The sequence below is a fragment of the Capronia epimyces genome, assembly GCF_000585565.1.
Source record: "Capronia epimyces CBS 606.96 chromosome Unknown aczIQ-supercont1.1, whole genome shotgun sequence".
In the NCBI taxonomy this organism is placed as follows: domain Eukaryota; kingdom Fungi; phylum Ascomycota; class Eurotiomycetes; order Chaetothyriales; family Herpotrichiellaceae; genus Capronia; species Capronia epimyces.
In genome coordinates this window covers 1,202,053-1,212,415 of record NW_006912904.1, presented here as the reverse complement: position 1 = coordinate 1,212,415, position 10,363 = coordinate 1,202,053, and the positions used below count along the sequence as shown (strand labels likewise).

The 10,363-nt window shown below is 54.0% G+C and overlaps 3 protein-coding genes across 3 annotated transcripts; 2 read left to right on the top strand and 1 right to left on the bottom strand.

The window, feature by feature from the left end:
- Positions 1-254: 254 nt before the first annotated feature.
- A1O3_00465 (apyrase) lies at positions 255-2,414 on the bottom strand (the record flags this gene model as incomplete). Its single annotated transcript, XM_007730615.1, has 1 exon — positions 255-2,414. The coding sequence occupies one exon, from the start codon at positions 2,412-2,414 to the stop codon at positions 255-257; it is 2,160 nt and encodes a 719-aa protein (XP_007728805.1).
- A 919-nt stretch (positions 2,415-3,333) lies between these two features.
- A1O3_00464 (transketolase) lies at positions 3,334-5,764 on the top strand (the record flags this gene model as incomplete). Its single annotated transcript, XM_007730614.1, has 3 exons — positions 3,334-3,548; positions 3,632-4,882; positions 5,020-5,764. The coding sequence occupies 3 exons, from the start codon at positions 3,334-3,336 to the stop codon at positions 5,762-5,764; spliced, it is 2,211 nt and encodes a 736-aa protein (XP_007728804.1).
- Positions 5,765-7,708: 1,944 nt separating this feature from the next.
- On the top strand, positions 7,709-10,092 carry A1O3_00463 (uncharacterized protein; the record flags this gene model as incomplete). The annotated part of the gene is made up of 5 exons (XM_007730613.1): positions 7,709-8,015; positions 8,399-8,500; positions 8,568-8,686; positions 8,876-9,142; positions 9,370-10,092. The coding sequence occupies 5 exons, from the start codon at positions 7,709-7,711 to the stop codon at positions 10,090-10,092; spliced, it is 1,518 nt and encodes a 505-aa protein (XP_007728803.1).
- Positions 10,093-10,363: the final 271 nt, after the last annotated feature.

Genomic DNA, 10,363 nt, shown 5'->3' with positions numbered 1-10,363 from the left:
GTTCATTAAGGTAAGAGAGTGATAGAGATAGAGATGGAGAGAGATGGAGATAGTCACATCCCTTGTCATATAGTCAGATTTGTGATTGAGGTTATGGAGGTAAGATGGAGAAAGAGATAGAGATAGAGAGACATGGTGGCGCAGTTTGGTTTGTTTTTACAAAATATGTATTGAAACACAAAAGCTTCTCTACGTAGACTTGACACCTGACTCGACGGGATCTAATATCGAGGCTACCTCATGGTCATGTCATGTCATGGTGTCAACCTGGTCGGACTCCCGCTTCTGCTCTTGGAACGCCCATTCGCAACAGATTCAAGGCCGAGACCGAGCCGCTCACGACTTTCGGTCCTGACCACCAGGCCTTTCCTGTCCATCACGTCCGAAGGCAGTCGGCCCAGGTCGTATTTGGTTTTGGGCGAAGTGCGGGCTTGGGAGGATTTTCGAAAGGCCGCGTCAGGGTCGAGACCAAGGTCGTCATCGTCGGACGCCGACGCCGACGAGGACGCCACGTTTTCTAGCTCAAAGTCTCGCGGGTCGTACAGCCGGGCAGCCGCGTCTCCGTCTTCGAGATCGCGGTCGCGGTCATACCGGCCTGCGCTGTGCCGGCGGCGGTGGCGGCGAAACAACAGACCAAGGAAAGAGGATTTGGGAGACGAAGAAGAAGAAGTCGGGAATAGAGTGTGATAGATGCGAGCCCGCCGATCTCGGCCGCAAAGGTAAAAGGTGGCGATGATGAGAATCAACAGGAAGAATATGAAGCCCGGAAGCCGGTGCGGCGCGTCGGATTTGAACAGTGTGTCGTGGATCTGGTCGGTGATGCTGTGTGCCCCTACTCCTGCGCCTGCGCTTGCGCCGTCTGCACCCGTCTTCGTGTCCGGGCCCACGTGGTAGTCGGGGATATCTTGCAGTCTTCCGCCGCCTGGGTACTGGAAATCCTTCGGTATGCCAGGCACATTGCTGCCAAACCCAACGGGCAGTTCTCCTTCTCGGGCCGAAGGAACTTCTGCGGATGCGTAGAGTACCATTTTCCCCAAGGTCCAGCTGACCTCTGTTGACTTTATTTTGTTCACTGCCTGGAACGAATCGAGGAATCCCTTCTCTTTTCCGCTTTCAAGCAGTTCTTTTGTCCCGTTGTGGGAGGACGAGGTATCTTCTAGGCCGACTCGTGGAATACCAATGCCGTCGTGCAACATATTGATAAGCCAGCTCGCCTTGAAACACACCTCCATCGCGGTCTTCTCATCGACTTTCTTTCCCCACGTTTTGTCTTTGATACCCTTCTCGATGGCCGACCAGTCCTGTTCACAGAACTCCTTGACCCGATTCTGGTATGTGTTGAAGTCATAAGCCTTGTCCTTGTGTGCCATTTCGAAGATTTCGTGCGTCGTGTGCCAGTACTCGCTGATTCCGATGAAGTGGTTGACGTCAAAATCCAGGGCTGGCACATGAACGCCATGGACTAAACACGGTTCATCTGGACACGGTACGTCCTTTTCGAGTAATGGAAAGGTCTTTCGAAGACACTCTTCGAAGTTGCCCGTGCCGAGCAGGTAGTGGCTCGAAGCTGTGGCCGATGTTGTCGACGAGATTATCGTTCCGTCCTGCTTCGCCTTCAGACCCTTTGGCAGGCACGGGTCTGGCATCTCCAACACCCCATCGGTTCCATAGGACTCTTCTAGATCTTCCACATATCGACGCCGGGCTTCGTTCGCCCCGAAGCCAAGCCATGTCGTGACAAAAACCTTGTACTCTTGAGGGACACCGTCAACCGTCCGCAGTCTCAACAAGGTCAGGTCATTCGCATGCTTCTCTGCTTCTGTCGCATTTGGCGCAAATGCGATCTGCGCCGAAGCACCCCCCATGTCAAGAAAGCCATATGTATGGTGTCCTTTCCCGTGGCTATGGTCGTCGGGGGCATTGAACGCTCCCAGCAGATAATTCGCAGCAATCCACCCATATAACCCTTCGGTTTCGCCCGGTATTACTTGGACATGAACGTCACAGTCTGGCAAAGAAAAGTTCGTCTCAGATTGTATGTATGAGCAGATGTTGCGCAGGACGTCGTGTTGCTGTTGCTCGGGGAGCAGCCGCATGCCTGCCGTGGCAAGCAAGAAGATCGGGGTGTCAGGCACGGCATCCTTGGGGATAAATTTGAGCGCGTGTTCGAGAAGAGGCTGGAGGTGTTTCGGGCCAACTGACTCAGGAATGTCGCCGAAGGTTGACACTCCCGGATGCACTTTCTTGGTCCATTTGTCCTCTGTCTCCAACGCGGGCAGAGCATGAAAAACGGACTCGTCTAGGCGGGCAACAGAGTTCGGAAGCCAGCGGTAGATGTAGACTCTTGTGCCGGACGATCCAGCGTCAAGCACGACGCCGTACCGGTGCCGTTGATCGGCCTTTTGGACCACCATTCCGGAGGCGATTTTCACATGCTTCGATATGCGGCAGCGGGGATCGGGGATCGGGTGTTCTCCGGGGAGGCGGACGTTGCGGATGACAGACAGGTATTACAAGAGTCAGTAACGGTAAGGAGAAACGAGTGACATGCGAACAAAGGCAATACAAAGGCAACTGTAGGAATTGGGAACGTGGCGGAATCAGTCGCAGTTGATGTTGATACCAGTCCGCAGTCTCGACATCTTTAAAGGTCACATGGCATCACGTGAGCGTCCAGACCAATAAGGGAATTATGTACTGCCGCTTTAGCAGCCAGCTTGTTACTAGCCACAACATCGACGCTCACTGCAGCCTTGGGCTCAAGATGACCACCAAATCTGCGATACGCTCTGGATGCGGCATGGAGAGCCCCTCGAGCTCAAGGCACAAGACATTGACTTCTCACGCTGATGACAGTGGGCAAGGACGCAATCAAAGCTGTCCACTGTCCACTGTCCACCCTGTCCCTGGGATGTGCCTAGGCGTGTTGACGCGACGCACAATCTTGACGCCGGGGTAATTGGAGAGGTCGATGCTCCAATAATTAATATGTCACGAGGACGATGAATAGGAAGATCTGCTCAGCCTCTAATCGGCATGGCGCCCAAGACGAGGCCCTGGAGCCGAGCCTACAAAGTAACGATGGTGACGGACGGCTACAACTGCCCCTTCAGTCAAGTTTTGGCGCTTCGCATCTCCCAAACAGGAACTTCAGCCTTGTGCTTTGGCTGAGACCAGCAGTGCAGTCGGAGAACGTTCAGAGTTATGTCAGGGCGACATGCTGGACTATGGGCTATTCCACTTCTACCCTGTGTCTATATCTACTTTCTGTCATCGCTGTGTCTACGAGAACGGGGAGAGGAAAGCACGTTCAGTCGATTGAATTGAGCAAACATGTCTCCAATTGCAGAAAAGGACCTGGTTGTCCCTGGCAAGCTCGATGCATCCGCCCAGACCCCGATCCTCAGTAAAAACGGATTGGGATTCTCCAAAGACAAGGCAGAGTCTAGGATAGCATCACATGCATCAGCGGAGCACGACTTGGTCCTGAAAACGTTTCGTCTACTGATTGCCGACCTATGTCAGCAATTCAAGGGAGGTCATCCAGGGTGAGTCACTCGCCGAGTTTCGCTGGGCTAGGGTTCATGAGATGAGCGATTGAAGACTGTCACTGACAAACCGAGACTTGCAGAGGTGCCATTGATATGGCAGCCATCGGGGTGGCTTTGTGGAAATATGTCATGAATTACGCGCCACATCAGGCCGACTTTTTCAACCGGGACCGGTTTGTCCTGTCCAACGGCCATACCTGTCTATTTCAGTACACCTTCCTCCATCTGACAGGTTATGAAGCCATGACACTGGATCAACTGAAGTCTTACCATTCGAGCCGCGAAGACGCTCTTTGCCCGGGACATCCCGAGATCGAACATGAAGGGATCGAAGTCACGACTGGACCGTTGGGTCAAGGGATCGCAAACGCGGTGGGCTTGGCCATGGCAACCAAGCATCTCGCCGCCGAGTTCAACCGGCCTGGTCACGAGGTGGTGACGAACCATACCTGGTGCATGATTGGCGACGCCTGTCTCCAGGAGGGTGTCGGACTCGAAGCGATTTCACTGGCAGGCCACTTCCGACTCAATAACCTGACCGTCATCTACGACAACAACCAAATCACGTGCGACGGATCCGTGGATTTGACCAACACGGAGGACGTGAACGCCAAGATGCGTGCCACTGGCTGGGACGTGATCGAGGTGGCGGATGGATGTTTTGATGTGGAAGGAATCATTGCCGCGCTGGAAAGAGCCCGACGTTCGACAGAGAAACCGACTTTCATCAACGTCAGGACCGTGATTGGCGTTGACAGCGCGGTGGCCGGCACTGCGGTGGCTCATGGCGCTGCGTTCGGCGACCAGGCGGTGGCAGACATGAAGCGGGCCTACGGGTTCAATCCTGAGGAGTTCTTCGTGGTCCCAGATGCGGTGCGCGAGTTCTTCGCCGACATCAAACCTCGCGGCCAGCGGCTGGTGAAAGAATGGAACGACAAGCTCCAGGTCTACCGCACGGCATATCCCGAGCTGGCTGCTGAGTTCGAGGCCCGGCGTCACGGACAGCTGCCGTCGAACTGGGAGTCCCTGATTCCGCGCGAGTTCCCAGCCAAAGACACAGCCACCCGTGCATCCTCCGGGCTGGTGTTCAACCCCATTGCGGAAAAAGTCAAGACATTCATGGTCGGCACCGCCGATCTGTCGCCATCGGTCAACATGATGTGGAAAGGCAAGGAAGATTTCCAACACCCCAGCCTCCAACCCCAGTGCGGCATCAACGGGAGCTACCGAGGACGATACATTCACTACGGCGTCCGCGAGCATGCCATGGCAGCGCTGGCAAACGGTATGGCGGCGTATGCCCCGAACACAATCATTCCCGTGACCTCATCGTAAGTTCTTTTCTCTCCTTTCTCTTTCTCTCCCTCCCCTTTTTGCATTGTTCGATTCCAGGGTTAGAGTTAGGGTTAGGGTATCTTGCTCTTACTCTTGCTCTTACTATCGCTCCTGCTGACATGGACGGACACAGATTCTTCATGTTCTATCTGTACGCCGCCCCCGCGGTCCGGATGGGCGCCCTGCAACACCTCCACATCATTCATCACGCGACGCACGATTCGATCGGCATGGGGGAAGATGGACCCACTCACCAGCCGATCGAGCTGGCCGCTCTGTACCGGGCGATGCCCAACCTGCTGTACATCCGACCCGGTGACAGCGAGGAAACGGCGGGGGCCTGGACCGCCGCGATCGAAGCCACACACACGCCTTCCATCATCTCGACCTCGCGGCACGCGGTGCGACAACTGGCTCCCAAGACGAGGCGGGACGGCGTGCGACGCGGCGCCTACGTGATCGAGGAAGACGCAGACGCACACTTGACCATCATCGGGGTGGGCGCCGAGCTCGGCCTGGCCGTCGACGTGGCCGCTCGGCTGCGTGAGACGGCCGCCTTGCGTGTGCGCGTGGTTTCGTTCCCCAGCCCACGGCTGTTTGAGAAGCAGTCCCTCGAATACAAGCGACAGACCCTCCAGCGGGGGTCCGGGCGGCCTGTGGTTGTCATCGAGCCCTACGCCGGCCTGGGCTGGGAACGCTATGCCGACGCGGCCGTGTGCATGAGCACCGACCGTTTCGGCCAGTCGCTCCCCGGGCCCAAGGCGTACGAGTACTTTGGCTTCACGGTGGACAAGATCGTGCCCCGGATTCAAGCGTACCTGGCGAAGAGGAAGGCGGGGGAGATCTTGGCCGGCGAGTTTGTCGAGATGACTCGGTAGGAGTGTCTTACCTATGTACCTGTATACCTTGCCCAACGAATGTGCGTGTCAGATGTACAGTACTGGTAGTTAAGATAAACAGACAAACAGCCATCTGTGCAGGTAGGCTCAACTTCACTATACCTCATACCTAGTAGGTACTGTAATCTATACTCTGTACTCTGTCTCTGTATCCGGCAACCCTCAACCCTACCCAGCCTACCCTATGCGCCGCTGACCGGGGACGGGGTATGTAGTCCGGCCACATAACCCTAACCCTAACCCTAACCCTAACCCTACCACTTCGCAGAACAGAAAGCAAGGCTCTAGACTCTAGACTCTAGACTCTATCCTCCGTACTGTATCCTCCGGACTCTGTGCACTCTATACTCCTTGCTCTATCCGTCTATCCGTAGTTCCAGTCCATGTCCATACCCATACCACCCTTGCCCGTCCCTCGACGCATAGCACTTCCCCATCCGGAATCCGCAAGCGCCCGCCGCCGACGTCAGGCCTCCGCCTCCCCGGTCCCCCACAGCTTCAAGGGTACGTACTATACGGATACTGTAACCCTGACTGCCTGACCCCTGACCTCTGCGCCCTTGTCCCTCATACCATATCCCAGACACCCAGACTCCAGCTCCCACCCCCAGCTGACCTACAGTAATTAGCAGAGTAGCTCCGTAGTTCTCCGGTCCTCCTCCTCCCACTCCATACTCGCACTCCGTACTCGTATGGGGTCCCGCCAAGCAAGGAGCAGACCCATTGGCAATCCCTAATGATTTGACGCCACCAGAGCTATTAGAGCAATTCCTGTCCAATTAGAGTCCGTAAGGAAGGTATCCATATCCGTACGCTCACTTTATACCTATGCCATACCGCTACAAGTACATACACCCTTCAGTATACATATATACCCTACCCTACCCTACCCTCTGGGCCAGGTCCTACGAGACATGTTGAATCATCCCTCTCTTTTTCTTTCCTTTCCTTTTCCGCCATCCACTGTACAATCACGGGAGTCGCAGCGCGAGGGAAAATTTTTCTTGTTCTTGGGTTCGAACTCCTCAGAGCGATTCACCCTGCTGCCGTGTCTCTTGGACCAAGCAATCCGTCACCGTCACCGTTCGTTACCGTTACCGGCAGGGCGTTCATCGTACCTAATAGATTGAAACGAACGAAACGAATCGAAATTGACAACGAAGCGAAAATCAGCAATGTCGAATCTGAGAGGAGCCCGTCTAGATTGGGCCATCACCATCGCTGCAGGTTCGGGTTTCTTGTTGTTTGGATATGGTGAGTCTGAGTTTGAGTTGAGTTTGAGTCTGGGTCTTCTCGCAGCGCAGCGAGACTTCTGGGTCCAAAGGCTTGATTGCACATCCTGTCCTAAGTCATACCACCTAATCGCCCAACCGCCCAACCCCAACCACCCCAAGCTACGCTACACTGTCATTGTATCTGTCTGTCTCTGTCTGTGTCTATGGCTGGCTACCTTGCCTACAAGCTCAATGCGGTGAAAACATGCATTATCAGATATATACCCCTAAGCTGGGATGGAACTGGAAACTGGAAACTCTTCTTGCAGACCTGCCCCGCCCCTTGGACTCCTGGAGGTCGTGGGTCACGGCTTATGGGAAGAATGGCCGTGGTGGTGGTCTGTAAGAAAAGAAGAAGAGAAGAAGAAGAGGATGAAAAGAAGAATAACACCTGGTTGGTTGGTTGGTTGGTTGGTTGGTTGGTTGGTTGGTTGGTTCATCACTCACATACCATCTGACCTGAACCACATCAACCAACCAACCCGAACAACGCTCGCCATCCGAACTTTTCAGCTATTCCTATGCTATTGCTATTGATATGCTATTACTATTGCTTTGCCATTGCTATGCATTGTTATTGCTATCGCTATCGCTATGCTATGCTATTGCCATGCTATTCTATTACTAACCATCTATAGACCAAGGTGTCATGAGCGGCCTCCTCACCGGATCGGCATTCACCAAACAATTCCCATCCATCGACACCACCGACGACGGCAACGGCAGCTCGTCGCTCCAAGGCACCGTGGTGGCCATCTACGAGATCGGCTGTTTCTTCGGCGCCCTGTTCGCCTTCGTCTTCGCCGAGGCCATCGGTCGTCGCTGGTCCATCATCCTCGGCTGTGTCGTCCTCAGCATCGGCGCCGCCATCCAATGCTCGTCATATTCGATCGCTCAGATGATCGTCGGTCGCATTGTGGCTGGGTTGGGGAACGGCGTCAACACTTCAACTATTCGTACGTATCACCCGGGTGGTCTTGGCTGTCTCTTCCCCTTGTCTCTGTTTGTGTCCTCTCCCCTTGTCTCTGTTTGTCTGCTCTCCCAACGGTGTCTCTGTTTGTCTCCTCTCCCACCGCTCGAGTGTATATATATACTGCCACCGGAGATATACGTATATGTATTTCTGCGCGATTTCTGCGCGTCAGTGTATCTATTTATGTGGACAAGACAGCGTTGATCTTGACCCCCAAGACAAACTGAACTGCGGATTGCCGATTGATAATTGTCGACTTCTGATTTCTGATTCTGATTCTGATTCTGATGCTGATTCTGATTCTGATTGCTGACATCTAATTCTGATTGCTGACATCTAATTCTGATTGCTGACATCCCTATCTAGCTGTTTGGCATTCCGAACTGATGAAGCCCACGTCCAGAGGCAAAGGCCTCTCCATCGAATTGGCCATCAACATCTTCGGCGTCATGCTTTCCTACTGGGTTGGTGAGTGTCAAGTCAAGTCATGTCTTTTTGCTTGAAAACTAACACGACTCAATTGCGATTTCGACAGATTATGGCATGAGTTATGTCACTAGCGAGGCCCAGTTCCGCTTCCCAATCGGCTTCCAGATTGTCTTTGCCCTCATCACCATTGCGCTCATGCTTGTTTTGCCTGAGTCACCTCGTTGGGTAAGTAGATATTTCTCACACACACACAGACACACACACACACACACACACACACACACACATATCCTCTCTCTCTCTCTCTCTCTCTCTCTCTCTCTCTCTCTCTCTCTCTCTCTCTCTCTCTCTCTCTCTCTCTCTCTCTCTCTCTCCCTCCCTCCCCAAAATCACCCCACTAACCATGTCTACCAGCTGATTGCCCACGGCCGTTCGCAAGAGGCACGCAACATCCTCTGGCGTCTCCAGGGCGACGTAACCTCCATCTCACCAAATAATCCCATCATCGATACTGAGCTTCGAGAGATCGAACATGCCCTCAACGAGGAAAGAGAAGCGGCAGGCAGCACGTCGTTCCTGGCCCTCTTCAAAAGCAGCCCGCAGAGATTCCGCCGCCGTACTCTTCTCGGCATCGGCGGCCAATTCATGCAGCAGCTGAGTGGGATCAATTTGATTACTTACGTGAGTTTTTCTCCTGCCTGCCTGCCTACCTTCCTACCTTCCTACCTCCCACCTTCCTACCTCCCACCTTCCTACCTCCTGGCTACCTTCCTCCTTCCTACTTCCTCCCGCCTCCTTCCTCCCGCCTACCTTCCTCCCCCAACGGTGCTGGTACGGTTAGGATTATTAGTGAATATGATCAACTATGACAATTCTCCTCTGACAATTCTCCTCTAACAATTCTCCAGTACGCCCCCGTGATTTTCCAGACCTCGGTCGGCATGTCGCACAACCTATCTATGCTTCTGGCCGGCTTCAACGGAGTGGCGTACTTCTTGTCCTCCCTGATCCCGATCTGGTGCCTAGATCGACTCGGTCGGAGGAAGCTGATGCTGTTCGCATGTGCCGGCCAAGCAGCTTGCATGGCCATCCTAGCGGGCACGGTGAGCAACGGGAACCACGCCTCTGGCATCGTTGCCTCTGTGATGCTCTTCGTATTCAACTTTTTCTTTGCTGTTGGTCTACTGGCTATACCCTGGTGCCTTCCCGCCGAATATGCCCCTCTGGCAATCAGGACCAAGGCGGCCGCCCTTGCATCCGCCAGCAACTGGATCTTCACCTTCTTGGTCGTCGAGATCACCCCGGTGTCAATCAACAACATCGGCTGGCGCACTTACATCTACTTTGCCGTCTTCAACGCCGCCTTCTTGCCTATTATCTGGCTCTTCTATCCTGAAACGCGCAATCTGTCTCTCGAGCAAATCGACAAGCTGTTCACTGGCGAAAAGGTCTTGCTTCATTGGTTGCCGAGCATGGACGACCGCGAGGGGTCTTATGTCGCGGATGTCAAGGTTGCAAACGACCGCAAGGGGTCCTATGTCGCCGCGGCCGACGTCAAGGTCGCAAGCGAAGAACAGCCGTCGGTGATGGAGGAGGAGATGAGCACGGGAAATAGTGCAAAGTCTTTGTAGTTGGCACCTTTGGAAACATGTAACATGGAAGTGGAGCTGCAAAAGGTGCCAAGTGAGGCAGAGACAAATCGACAAAAGAGCCGGGTGATGGTGATGGTGATTTAATATGGCGTCGGGTGACAAAACAAACGCTGTGGAGGAGAGTTTTGATGGACTGCGTAGTCGGTTTCATGTCCAGGAGCTTGTGGAATGTCCTATGTCTGAATTTAAAATGCCGTACACCAGATCATGTTATCACGATAGTTCAGACTGGACCCGCCGTCACAAGACG